The sequence below is a fragment of the Danio rerio genome, chromosome 6 (assembly GCF_052040795.2).
Source record: "Danio rerio strain M-AB ecotype USA chromosome 6, GRCz13ab, whole genome shotgun sequence".
In the NCBI taxonomy this organism is placed as follows: Eukaryota; Metazoa; Chordata; class Actinopteri; order Cypriniformes; family Danionidae; genus Danio; species Danio rerio.
The window spans coordinates 584,889-605,000 of record NC_141026.1 but is presented as its reverse complement, the minus strand read 5'-3'; the positions used below and the strand labels follow the sequence as shown (position 1 = coordinate 605,000).

Sequence of the window (20,112 nt, the reverse complement as noted above, 5' to 3'; positions counted from 1 at the left end):
GACCTGTGACCCTCCAGAGCAGCGCTGACAGACCCAGACAGATTCTCTTTCTGGAAACGCTCTGTTCTGACAGTGCCATCACTGACTTTACCGCGGTAAAAGCTGACAGGTACAGCGAGAGAGAAAGAGAGAGAGAGAAGATGTGCAGCGCTGCGTTTGAAGTCAATTTCAGCTCAATGACAGCAGCCTGGACTGAAAACAGCACCGCAGCAGCGCAGGATAACACCAGAACAAACACTGCTAACCACAGCCCAACACTGACGGAGAACACACACGACTAGCAGAGGAAAAACTACAGCTACACTTTACAGTACTGACGCACTCTTACGTGATGCTGAGCTAATGCACCAATAAGAGCTAAAGCATTTATTAATGGTTAATATAAAAAAAATAAAATCATCAAAAACTATGAAATGAAATAAACTAAAAATAAAATGAATCAGAAAATGAATAAATTAATTTAATTAAAATGAATTCAATAATGATTAAATAAATAAATAGCAAAATAATGAAATTAAGATTAAAATAATTATTTAAATCAATGAAAAATAAATAAATAATGAAATAATGAATGACATCATGATTAAAATAAACAAATAAATTAATTAATTTAAGTAATAAATATAAAAAAATCATGATTATAATATATAAATAAATAAATAAACAAATGAATAAATAAATAAATAAAGAATGAATGAAATAATGAATGAAATAATGATTAAAATAAATAAATAAACAAATAATGAAATAAATAATGAGTGAAATTTATTAAAATAAATGAATAAATAAATAAATGAATAAATAAATAATGTATGAAATTGATTAAAATAAATAAATGAATGAATAAATAATGAAATAAATAATGAGTGAAATTATGACTAAAATAAATAAATAAATAAATGAAATAAAAAATGAATGAAATTATGATTAAAATAAATAAATGAATAAATAAATAAATAAATAAATAAATAAATAAAACAAATATATGCTTTTAGCAGTTTTGATTATGTACCCATGTAACTTGTTCTGTTCTGTTGTAATTTTTAGTGTGTCTAAAATATTCTGATTTCCAGTAGTGATGTTCTGCTTGAGGGTTGAAAAGTGTATTTTATTTATGAATTATTATCAATACCATTTATTAATGCACCAGGCAGCAACACATGAACATTCTGCATGATTAATACTTTAAGTAATCACTAAATTGTTGATCGCTAAACGAGTCATAATGAATTCATTCCCTCTTGATCTTGCCCTTTCAGTCAGACTCAAAGCTCATGACCATAGGTGAGAGGAGGAACGTAGATTGACCGGTAAATCGAGAGCTTTGCCTTTCGGCTCAGCTCCTTCTTTACCTCTGCGGACTAGTACATTAATCACATTACTGCTGCCGCTGCACTGATCCGCCTGTCAATCTCACGCTCCATCCTTAATAAGTCTTTTTATTTTAGATTTTTTTGTTGCAATATATTGTTTAAGACACAAATCTACCTCCATAACCCTGTTTATATACACTGCTAAAACAGAAACTGAGCTCTAAGTAAAGACCTGTTCATTAGAGCTCAGCTAAATACACAGCCAGAGTTTCCAGCGCTCTCATTGGCTGATCTGCTAACGAGACTGATGTAAACGAGCTGAATAATGAGAGTGAGCAGAAGCAGAGCCTCTAATGAACACTTTTACAGCTGAACACACTGAATATGCAGTCAGATACAGTCAGGGTCTATATTCAGAATCTCCAGCAGTTTTCTGGCCATTCAGCTCTGCCACTGATGCAGTAAAAATATTCCCAGAACCACACGCTTTCTGACTTTTAGACGTTCTGAAAGAATAAGACTAGCTTACCTGTGAAAATCCCTCAGCCGTGACTCTGCGCTGTGCGTGGCTGCTGTGTGGTTATTAACATGCTCCGGGTCACTGGAATTTAATTAAACATGCTTTTGGCTCTCCAAGTGGTTGCTAAGGGGTTGTGGGTGGTTGCTAGGGTGTGGAGGGATTTTGTTGATTGCGAAAAAGGTGTTTGGAGTTGAAGATGTGTGTGAATGCTCTTCTAGGTTGCTAAGCAGTTGATATGTTGTTCAGGTGGTTGCTATGGCATCGATAAGTCATTACTGGGGGCTTGGGTTGTTGGTAAGTGGCTAATAAAGAGTTCTCATTGGTTGCTAGGGCTTTGATAAGTTGTTACTATGGTGTTTGATTTGTGTTTCGTCATTGGTAAAATATGTGGATTGATCATTTGTTATCAGGTTATTTTCCATAGTTTTTTGTGAGTCAGCGATCGCTATATCCAACACAAAATCAACAAATAGTAGAACATTTTTTGCGATCCATCAAAATTCTTAATTAAAATGCAAAATAACTGGAAAAAAACGTTAAATGATCTCATAAAACATTCACTTTTCAGCCCACACAATGTATATGAGTGTCTCTCAAAAAATGTGGTCTTCTCTGCTCAATCAATGCAAAGACTGGATTAGACATCCTGTGGCGTGAATTGGGCATTTTGTGCATTTGACGCGCTTCACGTTGCAAAACAGTTGGAGCAAGCAGCTTACAATAATGAAGGTTGATTCAAGGATGTAGGACTCTGACATGACCGAATTGAAGGATTATTGCACATTATTTGTGCTTTACATGTATGGCTGCTTATATGATCTGTGTCAAATCGATAAATGTTTTTGTTGGACTCTTTCCCTGCGGTTAATGAGAGAAAACGCTTCCCTGCCATTGACGAGTTTTACAGCAATCCATGTTTTAGGTGTATTGTGGTAGGGGAAGCCTGATCGCATGTACTCAGTGAGGTACATGATGTCAGATGCTCCAGGGAGTGAAATCAGAGAGAAAGTAAGATCGTGGATAAAAATAAGAGTTATAAAGCCTCCGTTTGGCTTAATCCCTACTGTTTTAGATCTGTTTTAGATCTTGTCTTTACAAGAGAACAAAACAAAGAAGCCCATAAAGCATAACATATACACTAAGTAATATGCTAAATTTTATATATATATATATTTATTTTATTTTTATTTTTTTTATTGCAAAATATTCTGCAAATTTCTGGGAATGACCACCACAAAATCAGTCATTTCTATTGCAAAATAAAGCAGTGTAAAACTAGGGGGTCTGTATTTTTCCCTATAGATGTCAATTAATTTTCTTGCTAGTGGCTTTGTTGGTTGCTAGAGTGTTTGGGGTTAATGTGTCATTATTGAGTGCTCTTCTAAGCAGTTGCTAGGTTGTTCAGGTGGTTGCTATGGCGCTAAAAAGTCATTATTTGTATTTCGAGTTCTTGGTAAGTGGTTAATGAAGTGTTCTCGTTGGTTGCTAGGGCTTTGATAAGTTGTTACTGTGGTGCTTGACTGGTGTAATATCATTAATAAAATTATGTGTATTGATCATTTATTATCAGGTTATTTTTTTACTACACAGTGAAACTTTACAGTGAAACAGGTGAAACTTTACCTTGGCCGTCATCTCGGCCACAAAGATGGCAGTGAACACATAGTTGGAGACGGTGAGGAGGACTCGCTCCTGATGGGAGAACAGAGAGAGAGAGAGAGATTGAGGAGAGCTGGAGTTCACTTAAAGAAAAAGAACAAATGTTAAAGCAGCGAGGCCGGCAGCGTCAGCTAATGATACAGCAGTGCGGGAGATGTCAGGCAGGGAATGAGATATGTGACTTTTCCACCGGGGTAAAGTATCCTGTGATTACCACACTGGAAATGTCACGTTCACACGGCAGAAGTGCTCAACTCACTGAAGCAACACAGCTGAGCCTCTGCTGGACTAGTTAACATGCTGATCAACATCCAAATCTACTAATCATCATGCCGCCTCTGAACATTAACACAAGTGCCAGTCGTCTCTATAAATGGTTGCTAGGGTGCACTGGTGGCTAATGCTAGGGTATTACTAGGGTGTATTGTATTGCTGGCTCACTATCAATGAGGTGTTCTTGTTGGTTGCTAAGTGGCTGTTTGAGGGTTGGGGGTGTTTTCTAGAGCATTGGTGACACATTACTGGTGTTTTCTATGATGTTAGCACATAGTTGCTGCATTGATATTGTTGGTTGCTAGGGCTCTGACAAGTCATGACTACGTTTTTCTGAGTTTCTAGTATTAGTCATGGTTGAGGTTGTTGATTGTCAAGTTGTCGCTAAGGTGTAATGGTTGCTAGTGTGTGTTGATTATTACTTTATTCATAGGGTGTTTTGTTGTTTCAAAGATGAAGTGGTTGCTAGGGTGTTTTGTAGATCAATATGACATCATAACATGTCTATGTTTGTTATGCTGGAATACATTATATCCATGGGGTGTTTCATTTTGCTGCTGAGTTTTATTTTAGGTTACCAAGTGGTTGCTAGGGTGTTGTAGTGGTCACCAGTGTGCTATGAGTCATTAGTATAGTGCACGAAGGCCTTAAATGCATTCAAATCTTTAACGTTTAGTTAGCTGTAGTACATTCTGAGGAAACGCTGTCTGCATCTGATTGATTCTGTCGCCGGTTAGATCCTCATCTACACCTCTGTGAGCTGGTCTGACACTCAGATCTGAGCAGATAATTCCAGTGTAATTAAGCCTGGAGTTTCCCGTTCATTTCTCCTCTATGAAGCTCCGTCAAGCTCAAACAGTGATGTGACAGATTTCATGCAGAGCTGCAAATCAGTGTGTCACTCCTGCGAGACGATACGGAGTCAGACGAATGACGAAACCTACCAGGCTTCCCTGATGGATTCTGGGCCTTTCCAGAGCCACTGTGATGCAGTTGAGGAAGATGAACGCCAGAACCACATAGTCAAAGAGTTTATGAGCGATGACAGCCTGACACTTCAGACGAAACCTGCAGAGAGATGAGAGAAATAATGGAGAAATCCCCATCTGATCACTGAACACATCTGAAAGGTCTTTCTTTCTGTTGTGTTTTATTTAGTCATGTCAAAATGTAGTTCAGGTGACTTTTCAGAATGTTTCTACACAGAAAAAAAAGGGTTAATTAAATTGACTAATTTTCTTTAAGATATAGCGGTTACAAACAACCTAAAAGTAAAAAAATTGTAATGTTTAACTTAATTTGTCTGTTTAAACGTATTAAATAATGCAACATTTTCACCAATCACAGTCAGAATTTCTTCACAGGTGTTTTTTATCTGAACAATGCTCTAATAATTATGGAAACACATGTCATTTGCATTTGTTTTATTCTTTTTAGGATTTTCTTCACATTAGGATGGAAACTCAACTAGTATATGTATTTTTCTTTTTAAAATGTTTCAAATTTCCTATTCAGAGGCCCACTGTGTTTTAATTATGGTTGCCTTGATTACTGTTGATTACCAATACTACAGTCAGTGTTTCTAATAATTATAAAAACACACCTAATTTGCATTTATGACTTTACTTTTCTTTTTTTACTCGATTCACTTTAATAAAAACAACAACAATAATAATAATAATAACAATAATAATAGTAATAATAATAATAAAGATAATAATAATAATAATAACAATAATAAAATAATAATAATAACAATAATAATAGTAATAATAATAATAAAGATAATAATAATAATAATAACAATAATAAAATAATAATAATAACAATAATAATAGTAATAATAATAACAATAATAATCCCAATAATAATAGTAATAATAATAACAATAATAATCCCAATAATAATAATAATAATAATAATAATAATAATAATAATAATAATTCCTTACATTTATATAGTGCCTTTCTGGACACCCAAAGTGCTTTACACATGGGGGAATCTCCTCATCCACCACCAGTGTGCAGCATCCACCTGCATGACCCTCCAGCAGCCATATTGGCCAGAACTCACATCACACAGCAGTTGATTGGTGGAGAGGAGACAGAGTGATGAAGCCAGTATGCCATTCAGATGTCCACTGTGTTTTAATTATGTTTGCTTGTTTACTGCTGGTTGCTAGGTTACCAATACTACAGTGAGCAGCTCCAATAATTAAGAAAACACATGTAATTTGCATGAGTTTTTTGCAAACTTTGATTCCGTTTACTTTAAGATGGAATTGTTGGAATATAACTAGAGTTCTTTTCCATATTTGTTTAAAACTTAAAAAAAAAAAAAAAGAATTTTCCCATTCACACGCGCACTATGCTTTCATGATGCTCGTCTTGTTTACTGTTGTCAGCAGATCTAATAATAATTTTAAGAATAATAATTTTTTGCAAACTTTGAAAAGATTCTCTTTACGTTAAAATAGAAACTGTGGAATACCGACAGGTATGAGTATTTTCCATAATATTTATTCTGTACTTTTAAAAACGGACAAATCTTCTGATTCAGATGTGCACTGTGACTCTAGCGGACCCTACGGTGTGTGATTTCTCTGAAACCTGTGTGTTGTTATGAGCTGCTACTGATCTGTAGTGTTCACTAATGGCTTGATTCAGGTTTGTGACCTTTAATAAATCCAGCGACTAAAGAATAGTCTGGCTCTCGCCGCTGTGATCTGATCATAGGAGTGTGTAAATGAACACACGCTGGGAAACTGGCCTGAGACTGCTGTGTTTGCCCTTGTAGAGTCTCTGAACAACTGCACACATGAGTCTGTGATGCACGTATGATACTCTAATCCCCTTCAGCTATTTTTATGCACAGTTTGAATATTGCACTAAATATGCCAAGATGTGCATAATATGTAATAATGCATATAAATTATGTGCTCATTGATGAGTAGGATCAACTATTTGACAAGAAAAAATTTGCATAAACTATGATTGAAACACTGAATAAACTCTGCGCTTGATCATTCTGTGATGTAGTGTATTTCTCAGATGATTTGACAGATATAAATGTGTGTCTGAGGGTCTTTGTGTTATTAATGTTGGTCTGCAGCTCTCCATGTTTCCAGCTTCGCATTGTGTCAGATGTGAGATGTTGCTGTGCTGATTGTGAAAGGCCTCAGCTCTCCGTCATCACAGTGCTTTAGAATTCTTCTTCTACTATTATTCCCTCCAGAACTGTCTTGAGCATCAGTCTGCACTCCCATCTCACGCCTCCAGAAGCCACTGCATTCACCACGTTCATTGCGTTTGGTCTGTCTTCTGAGGTGCAGCCCATTTATTAGAGGAGAACCAACAGCACAGTGGAGAATCCTAACAGTGCAGCAGATCCACTCCTCTCAGTGATATCTGTGCAGGAGCAGCAGGAGCTGAGGAGGCTAGCACTGATGATTTAGGAGATATCACAGTTCTGCAGATAAGTCTAATTCACCTCTTCTGATGGAAACACAGCTAGCGAGCCTCATTTTATACACTGAATCTAAACAGTTAATAAAAGTCTCCTACAGAGCAGCCGAACACCAGCAGATGCTGCAGAGATCAGCGGAGCAGCAGGACGTACAGTCAACACTGATCCATGAAGACTCTTCACACAGGATGTTCTAGTATATATTCCTCTGGAGAAAGTCTCATTTCTTTTAGCTCGGCTGGAATATTTTAATAGGGAATATATTAAAAATATTTGGAATATATAAAAAATGTCAATATTATTCACCCCTTCAGCAATATTAGTGTTGGATTGTCTCCAGAACAAACCACTGTTATACAATGACTTGCCTAATTACCCTAACTTTACCCTAATTACCCTAGTGAAGCCTTTACATGTCACTGTAAGCTGAACACTAGTGTCTTGAACAATATCTAGTCTAATATTATGTGCTGTCATCATGGAGAAGAGAAAACACATCAGTTATTAGAGATGAGTTATGAACACTGCTCTGTAATATGCAGACATACTTGTTCTGAGGGGAAAATAAGTAAATGGACCAGTTTTCTCTCTTCTCACACCAGTCTGGCCGATAAACCTCCATCATCTTCTGGATCCTGAAACACAGGCTCTATGACGCGCACACACACACATACACACACACAAATATGCAGATACAAAAACACACATACAAAGACACAAACACACACAAACAAATCATTTTATTGTCCATCCATCTTTCTATACATCCTTCCATCTGTTCATCCTTTTATTGGTCCATCCATCTGTCCATCCATCCTTATATTTATACATTCATCTGTTAATCATTTTATTGGTCCATCCATCTATTTTTTCATCCGTCAATCTGTTGATCCTTTTATCGGCCCATTCATCCATCCATCCTTCTATTAATCCGTCCATTCATCCTTTTATTGGTCCATCCATCCATCCATCCATCCATCCATTAATCATTTTATCTGTCCATCCATCCATTCATCTGTTCTTCTACTCTAAACTACTATTCATCCACCCATCATCTTTATCCACCCATGCATACACTATCCATTCCTCTACCCTTCTATTCATCTATCCACCTGTTCATTCACTCATCTATCCATCCTATTCATCCTTGCATCTGTACTTCAATTCCTTTATCTATATTATCCAGCCTTCTTGCTTTTCTTTTTGGCTTAGTCCCTTTATTCATCAGGGGTCACCACAGCAGAATGAACCACCATTTATTCCAGCATATGTTTTACACAGCGGATGCTTTTCCAGCTGCAACCTATCACTGGGAAACACCCATGCATTCATTCATAAAACATACACTTCTGACAATTTAGCCTACCCAATTCCCCTATAGCGCATGTGTTTGGACTGTAGGGGAAACCGGAGCACCCGGAGAAAACCCACGCCAACACAGGGAGAACATGCAAACTCCACACAGAAAGACCAACTGACCCAGCCGGGACTCAAACCAGTGACCTTCTTGCTGAGAGGCCACTGTGCCACCGCCTCTATGCACCCCAATACATTGAAGTTGTTCTGCACTCACGTATTCAGTGTCCTCCTCCAGGTCCTTCTTGTCTTTGCGTGCGTTGAGCTGAGGATAGATCTCTGCCAGCAAGGGCCCCTGAGGGCCTGGGGTCTTCCCGTTACAGTCCTGGTGCTCAGCAGACACGCTCTTCTTTCTGGCCAGAGGGGGGCGCTGCATTATTTCTGGCAGATCCAGAGAGACTGCGCGGCGGTCCAGGCGGGACAGGAGATAAGGCCGTGGGAGCAGAGACTGGTGCTCCGTGGGGTGGGAGTGGACACTGCGGACCCTCAAACTTCCCCCGATGACCCCTGCAGACCTCAAACCTCGGCCAGAGCGCCCCGCACTGTTCCAGCTGCTGCGGCGGCTCCAGGATGCCTGAGGGGGAAGAGGACGACCCCAGTTGTGGTAGTGGGAACTGCGGCTGTGGCGCTGCAGAGGGTATCGAGACACAGAGAAGTGTTCATCAATATACTGGTTTATCAATTAATTGGTTGTCAGTGTATCGGTTCAAATCAGTGTATTGGTTCATTAATGTATCAGTTAATCAATGTATCGGTTAATAAATGTATCGGTTCATCAATGTATCGGTTCATTAGTGTATCGGTTAATAAATGTATCGGTTCATCAATGTATCGGTTCATTAGTGTATCGGTTCATTAGTGTATTGGTTCATTAATGTATCGGTTAATCAGTGTATCGGTTAATCAATGTATCGGTTCATTAATGTATCGGTTAATCAGTGTATCGGTTAATCAATGTATCGGTTCATTAATGTATCGGTTAATCAGTGTATCGGTTAATCAGTATATCGTTTAATCAGTATATCGGTTAATCAGTGTATCTGTTAATCAGTGTATCGGTTCATCAGTGTATCGGTTCATCAGTGTATCTGTTAATCAGTGTATCGGTTCATCAGTGTATCTGTTAATCAGTGTATCGGTTCATCAATGTATCGGTTCACCAATGTATTGGTTAATGTATTGGTTCATCAATGTGTCAGTTAATCAATGTATTGCTTCATCAATGTATCGGTTCATTAGTGTATCGGTTCATCAATGTATCGGTTCATTAGTGTATCGGTTCATTAGTGTATTGGTTCATTAATGTATCGGTTAATCAGTGTATCGGTTAATCAGTATATCGGTTAATCAGTATATCGGTTAATCAGTGTATCTGTTAATCAGTATATCGGTTAATCAGTATATCGGTTAATCAGTGTATCTGTTAATCAGTGTATCGGTTCATCAGTATATCGGTTCATCAATGTATTGGTTCATCAATGTGTCAGTTAATCAATGTATTGGTTCATCCATGTGTTAGTTCACCAATGTATCGGTTCACCAATGTATCCGTTTATCAATGTATTGGTTCATCAATGTGTTGGTTAATCAATGTATCGGTTCATCAATGTATCCGTTTATCAATGTATCGGTTCATCAATGTGTTGGTTAATCAATGCATCGGTTCATCAATGTATCGGTTCATCAATGTGTTGGTTAATCAATGCATCGGTTCATCAATGTATCGGTTCATCAATGTATCGGTTCATCAATGTATCGGTTCATCAATGTATTGGTTCATCAATGTGTTGGTTAATCAATATATCGGTTCACCAATGTATCCGTTTATCAATCTATTGGTACATCAATGTATAGGTTCATCAATATATCAGTTTATCAATGCATCGGTTCATCAACCAATTGGTTTATTCAATTTATTAGTTCATCAGTCTATAATTTCATTAGTCTATCTATCTATCTATCTATCTATCTATCTATCTATCTATCTATCTATCTATCTATCTATCTATCTATCTATCTATCTATCTGTCTGTCTGTCTGTCTGTCTGTCTGTCTATCTATCTGTCTGTCTGTCTGTCTATCTATCTGTCTATCTGTTTGTCAATGATTGAATGAACAAACATACAAACCAAACAATCTGTTTATGTATTTATCTATATGTTTGTGAATTTATCAATCATCCAATCCATCTGTTTGTCTGTTGATCAACCAATGCATTCATCTATATATCTGTGTCTATAATCCATCTTCAAGTTCAGTCAGTGTCTCTCTCTGTGGAACTGCTGCTGTAGTGCAACAGAGTGAAAAGGAAAACTTTATCTGGAGGAAAATAAAGTGAAGGTGAAAGATCTGATTCCTAACGACACGAGCTCCTTAAACAGTGCAGTTGAGTTAACTTTACCGAGTCACGTGTGTGGGGTGATTGCAGGCGGCGTGTTTCTGATCTCGCTGACTGCATTTGCTCATTTTTAGCAGCAGGAGTGGTTAAAGCAGTTGCCATAGAAATGCGTGTTCTCCGGCGTCGAGCTGTCGTGTTGACCTCACACACAACATACAACGCTTCATATCGACGACCACGGCTGACCGTCATGAAGCGGAGATACGCTACGTTTGATGATGAGTGATGCATGCGGAACAGAACATTTTAATTGAACACTCGTGCATCTGTTGGAAGCGTGTGCGCTCTGATCACTCTCTGTCTGAGCAGTGCGGGATTATAACAGAGTGATGTTCAATTCCCAGAGACTTTTCCCCACCGCAGTCTTGCGACGGCACGTGTCTTCAAGAACAACAGCTCCTCAACACACTATATTTAACCCACGCTCGCCTCTCTCTCTCGCCATACCTCAATTAAAAGAGCGGTTGCCATGGAAACCCAAAAGCCTTGGCTGAGCGTCCGTCACACATTATAAAGAGAATTTCAGTCTCTTGCAAACACAGATTGCTTGAGGGATTTTCTAATTGCTAACCTTTACGGTGCCGTGAAGTGCTTTGAAATGTGCTCTTTTTTGTTTGATGTTTCACATACTCTCAACTGAAACATAAACAGGGGCGGAGCAATTAGTAACTCCTCCCCCTTTTCAAAAATCAGCCAATAGTGTTGTGTTTTGAATCACAGCTCTGCCAGTGAGACTGTTTGAGCTCAAGAGCATCTAATAAACAGCAAATAAGAAGAAGGGGGTGGGGCATGTCAGACACTACAGAGCATCTGATTGGTCTGAAGAACAAATGTCAAAAAATTATGCATTCGTGCGGAAGTGACAAACAGCAATAGTTGAATGTTTATATCTTCTAAATGTGAATTTGACCACTGTTTTTTTGGAGCACACTAGCTTATAGATATCCTTAAGACTAACTTTATTTTGATTTGACTGTTTTCCACCTCCACTAATGTTTCTTGACTCATTATTACATGCACAATCTGATTCTCCACTGACTAACCAGAGAGGAGGATCTCCTGCCCAGGCAGATTGTGCGTCTGCGGTGGTTCTGCTCAGAGAAGCTGGTTCTGGGTTTCTCCTCCGCCAGCGGCTCCAGCTCCAGATGCCCGTTAGGAGTGAGCGAGGGCAGTTTTGGATCTGCAGGAATAAAACAGCAGTCAGCTAAAGCCAACAGCAGATCTCCGCCATCCACACACACTGTAAAGCTCTAGAGAGACACTACTAATGTCTGTTTATGAGCCCCTGATGAGTCTCTCGTCCTCTACAGCCACAGAAACACTGCAGTCCATCAGAAGAGTCAAATAATCCCACAAGATTTAATGTTGTTTCCTTCCCATCACAGCACTGCTCTGCTCTGCTCTTCAGCTGATTAGAGCTGATAGGGTTAATGTTGAGAGTGAATGTTTCATGATCATACCAGAGAACGTGAGCGAGTCTTTGTGCTTTTCACTTCCATTACAGGACGATCCTTCATCTCCATCATCATCATCATCATCAGAGTATGAGCGATTGGCGTCTCCCTGAAACACATTTAAGACAGACGAAAGCCACCACAAACTGAAAACAGGCTTTCTGCACGTTTCCAGTCAAATATGATACCTTTTTAAGACCATTATGAATGAAATTTAAGACTAAGGGCTCTATTTTGACGGTCCATGCGCAGAGCGCAAAACGCAGGGCGCAAACGCTTTCAGGGTGTGTCAGGACGCATTTTTGCTAATTTAAGGACGGGAAATCTGCCTTGCGCCGTGGCGCATGGTCTAAAAGGGTTGAGTTTATTTTCTTAATGAGTTATAGGTGTGTTTGAGAATAAACCAATCAAAGTCTCATCTCCCTTTCCTTTTAAGAGCCAGCTGTGTCGCGCCATAAGCGCATTCACTATTTACAGGACACAAAGTAAGTCTAAGTGAAAAAACTGAGCATTTCACAAGCAAACAGTTCACAGTTCACAGAAAACTGTTAAACAGAGCATCTACTGCGTGAGAATGAGAGATAAAGTAAATACTTTCACTTTCACTCTTAGATAGGGAAACCTTTACGCACAGACATCAATTAGTCTATAAATAATTAATTTTGTTTGTTAAGCGCAAATATTCGTTTCAAAACTATTTCTAAATTCAGTTCTGATTTCCAGCAAACGAATAAATGAATAATAATAACAAAATGTGTTCAGAAACCTGAGTTATATCCTAATACACATGCTGTGCCCCATATGGTCTAAAACCTGACAGGTGGACAAATCTAAGCTTGTTTTTAATAAAATATAAATATGGATATAATAAATAATACTGCTAATAATAATAACATTATACAAAAGCAAATTGTTATGAATGAACTGAAAAAGCCTCCCGAGATGAAGAAGACATAAAAGCAGTGATTTTCCATATTTATGTAGGCTAGAAAATAACATGTTTTGTAATATTTTAATCCTTTATATTTATATTCTATATCTATTCTTATTATATCCTATATATATATATATATATATATATATATATATATATATATATATATATCCTTAATATTTAAATTTTTTCATATGTAAAGATATTTGCCTATTGCTCTCTTGTGTGTATTAAGCAGTGTGTAAGCGAGGTGCAACTCTGCGCTGGAGTTTAGACCGGGTTTGTTTTGGTCTAATGAAAAATCTATTATAGTTTCTCAAAATAGCAACGCTCCAGCGGTCCGCCTCAGAACGTCTTCCTTTTTAGACCAGAACGTCTATGGGCGCACATATGAGCGCTAATGCATTTGCTGTTTAAACAGCGTAGCGCAACGCCTCAAAACCACTCTTGCGCCAAGCTGAAACTACCAAAAGACTACTGCGCCGCGTCTTGCGTCACACTGCGCCGGGTGTATGATAGAGCCCTTAGAAATAAACAATGTTGTTTTTTTTCTATTGGCCTAAAGATTTAACTTGCCTCATCAACAAAAAATAAATAAATAAATAAACTGTATCCAGTGTGTGAATTAGGCCTTTATTCACCGCCGGAGCAGCGTGAGACACTCTTTCTTAAGGGTGGATGAGCTTTATTGGACTTCTTTTAGACTGCTGATAAAGAAATCAGCCAACCATTGAGTCTGCAGAGCTGCAGGAGCCCGGGATGATTTAAAAATAACTGGGATTTGATTCGACTGACAGAAGAGAGTCAAATACCCCCAGCACGCCTCGAGGGTGAATAAATCATGCCACAGCATTCATTTTTTGCGTGAACGAACCCTCGAAGCAGAACATTTTAGGCTGAGGATTGACAGGAGGTGCTGCAAGTGTACAGTATGGTAAAAATGCAGTGTGTTAGTGTATTAGTGTGTGTGCTGGAGTTGTTCACCTCAGCCTGAAAGCCCTCCACCAATATGGCCACCAGCAGATTAAACAGCACATAATTCCCGAACGTCATCAGAGCCACGAAATACAGAGCGGCCAGAGGAGACGTGGAGGCCATACCGTTATACAGCACCACGTTCCAGTCCTCCTGCGTCAGGATCTGCACACACACAGACACACACACACACACACACACACACACACACTGATGTTTGCAGTGTACAGACTGTCTCTCGTCTCCCCCTAAACTCAACCCTCACAGCAAACCATCTGCAAATCTTCACACTCCTCCATTCTGCCTGATTTATCAGCTCTTTCCCTTATGGGGTCCAAAAAATGTCCCCGTAATGTCAGATTTTGCTAGTTATGCTATAATATTGGGGACATTTGGTGAATCCCATACAAATGCATAGACTGGCACAGGCTGAACACACACAGACACACACACAGATGCGCACACACACTAATACACTCTCTCTGTACCTGAAACACAGTGACGATGGCCCACAGCAGAGAGTCAAAGTTCTTGCGGTCTGGAACCGTGTCTCCAGAATCATTCTTCAGACTGAACTTACAGCCAAATATATGCATTCCCAGAATACTGCAGAAACACACACACACACACACACACACACACACACACACACACACACACAGAAAGAGTCTGAACAGATTCTACTCATCAGTCTGAAGATAAAGAGGAAAACACACACACACACATAAGAAGTCTGAAGTGTTTTCTCATCACTCTGAAGAAGAGGAGGAAGACAGAACACACACACACACACACACACACACACACATACACACCTGAAGATGAAGATGAAGAGCATCAGCAGCATGCAGAAAGTGGCCACGTTGTCCATGGTCTTCATCAGCACCACCAGTTGTCTGCGCAGCGCCGGCATAAAGCGCACCAGCTTTAACACTCGCAGCAGCCGGAACGTGCGCAGGATGGACAGACCACCGTCAGACTGACTCACGATCTCACACACACTCAACACACACACACACACGCACACTCTTGGTAAAAACTCTCTCTCAAAAAAATAAAGAAAAGAAAAGCTCCCCTCTCCTAAGTAGCATCACGTTCTCTGAGCACTAACAGTATGATCAGCTCTTGTCGTGTGTGTTGTCTCTTCCTGTTGAATCGCTGAATGCCTCCTTAACTGTAAGTTGCTTTGGAAAAAAAAAGACTAAATGAAAAGTAAAAGTACAGTTTAAAATTTTTTATTAAATTTAGTTATTAAAATAAAATAATTAAAATACAACAAAATAAAAATCATTTAATTGTATTTAGCTATTAAAATAACTACATTAAATAATTTAAATAAAATGTAAAATTAAATAAATGATTAAAATAATATTAAATTACCTCATTAAATAAACTAAAATAAAATATTGTCAAATTAAATAAAAAATGTCAAGTTAAATAAAAAAACGAATTAAATTTTAATAAATTTAATTAAATTAAAATTAATTAGACTCATGCATTTATATTCTACAGTGCAAATCTTTGTGATCAGATTATAAAAATGCGTTTAGCACTTTTAGAGTTTAGCACATTTAGAGTTTAGCACTAGTTGATAAACAGCTGGTCATTTCTGTGTTTGAGTTCCAACCAAAAGGAAAAAAAATCTAATCCCACTAGTCTGATGTAAAATACAATTTAACAGTTTTTTTAAACATCAGACTATTAAACGCACATCGCATCCCCGTGTCATACCTGCCAACACGCCCGTTTTTTTACCGGGAGTCTCCCGCATTTCAGACCCATTTCCCGTTTTGTTTTGTCTCCTAGAAAACTCCCTGAATATTACCCCACCCCACATTATTAGTATTTCAGAATGGATTTTATTTACTATTGACGGAGCCCCATTTTAATCATACGCAATAGCAGAGATGTGCGCTCATCATTATTATTATCATTACCTGATGATGACGATGACTCCGTCGAAGATGTTGTAGGGGTTGCGCAGGTAATTAAAGCAGCCGAATGCAGTCAGCTTCAGGATCATCTCCAGTGCAAACATACTGGTGAAGACAATATTACTGATCTCCAGGACATTAGTGAGCTCCTCTGGCTGCACACACACACACACACACACACACACACACACACACACACACACACACACACACGAAAACACACCGTTAGCTGAAGTAATGAACCAATCAGGTGAGCAGCTGCACTGGATCACATGAACTCAACAATATTTAAAAACCTCTGTGTGTGTGTGTGTGTGTGTGTGTGTGTGTGTGTGTGTGTGTGTGTGTGTGTGTGTGTGTGTGTGTGTGTGTGTGTGTTTGTGAGTGATTGAGTGTAAGAAAATGTGTGTGTCTGTGTGAATGTGTTTGTGTGTCTGAGTGTTTCAGAGAGCGTGAGTGTGTGTGTGTGTGTGTGTGTGTGCGTATGCATGAGTTTTTAAAAAGAGAGTGAGTGTGTGTGTGTCTCTGTGCATGTGTTTGTGTGTGTGTGAGTCTGTGCGCGTGTTTGTGGGTGTATGAGTGAGTGTATGAATGTTTGAGAGAGTGTGAGTGTTAGTGTGTGTGAGTGACCATAAGTGTGTGTGCGTATATGCATGTATAAGTTTTTAAAAAGAGTGTGAGTGTGTGTGTGTGTGTGTGCATGTGTTTGTGTGTATGAGTGTGTAAGAGTGTGTGTTTGCATGTTTGTGTATGAGTGAGACTGTGTGAGTACGAGTGTTTGAGTGAGTTTCAGAGTGTGTGTATATATGTATGCGTGTGAAAATATTGTTTATGTGTGTGTGTGTGTGTGTGTGTGTGTGTGTGTGAGACCTGTTGGTGGTGCTCTATCCCCATGCTGATGGTGTTGATGAGTATGGCCACCATGATTCCTCTGTTGAAGTATTTGCTCTCCACGATCCCCCACAGTTTGACCCTCGTTTGCATCCAAAGCTCTCGGCTCCGCCTCTGACACGCCCCCTCCTCCTCATCCGCCTTCTCACAGCTGTCTGCTTCCTTGGCCGCCACCTCCTCTGGCTCCTGATTAGCTGCTGAGGCGGTGGGTGTGGCCTCATCTGTAGTGAGAGAAGAGCTTAGATGTGCATCATCATAAACCATCAACACACAAACAAGTGTGCACACACACACTCATTACACACATGCTCTGTTTGAAACACTTGTTAAACTTGCTGCTGATGATCGCAGAGCGCTGAACAGATCTTTTAACACGTTTCTTTGCAAATCCTGCTCACGTTGCTATGGAGACATGTTAATACGCGCCTGTCCATCAATTCAGTGGGCGGGGAAAACCGCTCTCCTACATCACGCTGTGGTGATAACGAGCTAGTCCTCACCCTGCGTCTGTCGGCTCTTCTCTCCGCCGTTGATGTTGGTTTTGCTCTGGTTCTGGTGTGTGTTCTGGCTGCGCCGTGTGTGTGTACGGCAGAGCAGTGTGAGGCAGCGGCGGCGGCACTTGCGCAGCACGTGGCACAGCAGCTGGAAGATCTCCTCGTAGCAGTTTCCAGCCTCCGCCATGGAGCTGAGAGTGCTGCAGGAGCCACGGACCGCTTTCTGCTGCTGCATCAGCATGTGCTCGCGCTGCTTCGTCTCCGAAAACTGCGTCGCGATCACCACCAGACACAGGTTTATCATGAAGAACGAGCCCACCTGAGGACCACAAACACACCAATGCATTTACAGTGTGTGTGTGTAAAAATGCATGTAAGAGTGTGTGTTTGCATGAGTCCATGTGTGTGAGTGTATGCATACTTGAGTTTGTCAAAATGTGAATGTGTGTGTGTGCGTGCATGTGTGGGTTTGTGTGCGTGTGTGTGACCACTAGACACAGGTCTATCATGAAGAACGAGCCTACCTAAGAATGACAAACACGCCAATGCACTTGCAGTGTGTGTGTGTGTGTGTGTGTGTGTGTGTGTGAAAATGCACGCGAGTGTGTGTGTGTGTGCATAAGTCCATGTGTGTGTGCATGTGTGTCAGTGTTTGAGTATGTCACACTCTGTGTGTGTGTGTGTTTGAGTGAAAGCAAATGCGAGTATGTCAGTGCTTTTGAGTGTGTGTGTGTGTGTGTGTGTGTGTGTGTGTGTGTGTGTGTGTGTGTGTGTGTGTGTGTGTGTGTGTGTGTGTGTGTGTGTGTTTGAGTGAAAGTAAATGCGAGTATGTCAGTGCTTTTGAGTGTGTGTGTGTGTGTGTGTGTGTGTGTGTGTGTGTGTGTGTGTGTGTTTGAGTGAAAGTAAATGCGAGTATGTCAGTGCTTTTGAGTGTGTGTGTGTGTGTGTGTGTGTGTTTGAGTGAAAGTAAATGCGAGTATGTCAGTGCTTTTGAGTGTGTGTGTGTGTGTGTGTGTGTGTGTGTGTGTGTGTGTGTGTGTGTGTGTGTGTATGTGTGTGTGTGTGTGTGTGTGTGTGTGTGACCACCAGACACAGATCTATCTTGAAGAACGAGCTTATCTGAAGAACACAAACACAATAACGTGTTTACTGTCTGTCTGTGTGTGTGTGTGTGTGTGTGTGTGTGTGTATGTGTTTACTTACTATAATCAGCAGAATAAAATACAGGAAGTTGTAGAAGGAGTGAGCATCCATCACATAATACATGATCTCCACCCAGCCCTCCAGAGTAATGACCTAAACACACACACACACACACACACACACACATTAACAGAAAGCAGTTTTATCAACTACCACACAACCATAACTGACAGATGCCAATCCAGGTGTATCTGACGTTGTCGAAGAGACACACACCCACACACTCCTGCAAATACACACAAGCAGAAAACACTCCAAACACAACACAAGGACACCTGAAAGATGACGATCCAGGCGTATCCGATGTTGTCGAAGTTGATGGCTCCTTTGTGTGGGTTTTTGTGTCCGGTTTGGCAGCGAGTGTAGTACTGGTGCCAGTTCACACACAGACCGGGCGGGATGGCGCTAGCATTGGGCACAGGTTCGAGCAGGATCCCCGGGACCTGATGGTGCATGGGTTCGAGCAGGATGCCCAGGGTCTGATGGTGCAGCAGGTCGTCCACATCCAGACAGCACTGGTGTCCAGCCAGACGGCGCGCCGGCACATCCCTGCAGGACATGATGCCATTATCCTGCGGCAGAGAGCAGATGAAGGGCCGCTCGTCCTCCACATCCAGAGCGTAGTATGGAGCCGGAAGAGACACGCCACTGGAACTGTACGGTCAAAACAAAACAATTACAAAAGACACTAAATCCTTTTTAGAAATAGACTCATTTTTGTGGTTACTATGGTAGGCCGTTAACTCGTTAACTAATTTTGGAAAATTTACAATAACAATAATAAAGATGATGAAAAGAGTTGAAGGTAACAGAGTTGACGATAACAGAGCTGATGATAACGGAATAGAAGATAATGAAGTTGACGATAACAGAGCTGACGATAACGGAATAGAAGATATTAAAGTTGACGATAAACAGAGTTGAAAATAACAGAGTTGACCTTAACAGTTGCCAATAATGGAGTTGAGGATAACAAAGTTGACGATAACGAAGCTGACGATAACAAAGTTGCCGATAATGAAGTTGACCATAACAGAGTAGACCATAACAGTTGACGATAACGGAGTTGCCGAGAACAGAGTTGAAGATAATGGAATAGAAGATAATGAAGTTGACGATAAACGAGTTGACATTAACTGAGTTGACCATAATAGAGTAGAAAACAACAGTTGACGTTAACGGAGTTGCCGATAACAGAGTTGACAATAACGGAATAGAAGATAATGAAGTTGACGATAAACAG

The 20,112-nt window shown here is 39.9% G+C and overlaps 1 protein-coding gene across 5 annotated transcripts in view; it reads right to left on the bottom strand.

Annotated features, from left to right (window-relative positions):
- Window positions 1–20,112, bottom strand: part of cacna1ib (calcium voltage-gated channel subunit alpha1 Ib) — a 98,732-nt gene that overhangs the window by 25,195 nt on the left and 53,425 nt on the right. For all 5 annotated transcript variants that reach the window (XM_087256332.1, XM_087256333.1, XM_087256329.1 and 2 more), the window contains 14 exons: window positions 19,145–19,523; window positions 18,870–18,962; window positions 17,673–17,985; window positions 17,152–17,393; window positions 16,285–16,436; window positions 15,163–15,348; window positions 14,836–14,953; window positions 14,357–14,512; window positions 12,445–12,547; window positions 12,028–12,164; window positions 8,804–9,214; window positions 7,779–7,879; window positions 4,710–4,833; window positions 3,457–3,525 (listed from right to left, as the gene is read on the bottom strand). In XM_087256332.1, coding sequence (XP_087112458.1) covers window positions 3,457–3,525; window positions 4,710–4,833; window positions 7,779–7,879; window positions 8,804–9,214; window positions 12,028–12,164; window positions 12,445–12,547; window positions 14,357–14,512; window positions 14,836–14,953; window positions 15,163–15,348; window positions 16,285–16,436; window positions 17,152–17,393; window positions 17,673–17,985; window positions 18,870–18,962; window positions 19,145–19,523 — 2,584 coding nt within the window. The remainder of the gene's footprint in view (window positions 1–3,456; window positions 3,526–4,709; window positions 4,834–7,778; window positions 7,880–8,803; window positions 9,215–12,027; window positions 12,165–12,444; window positions 12,548–14,356; window positions 14,513–14,835; window positions 14,954–15,162; window positions 15,349–16,284; window positions 16,437–17,151; window positions 17,394–17,672; window positions 17,986–18,869; window positions 18,963–19,144; window positions 19,524–20,112) is intronic.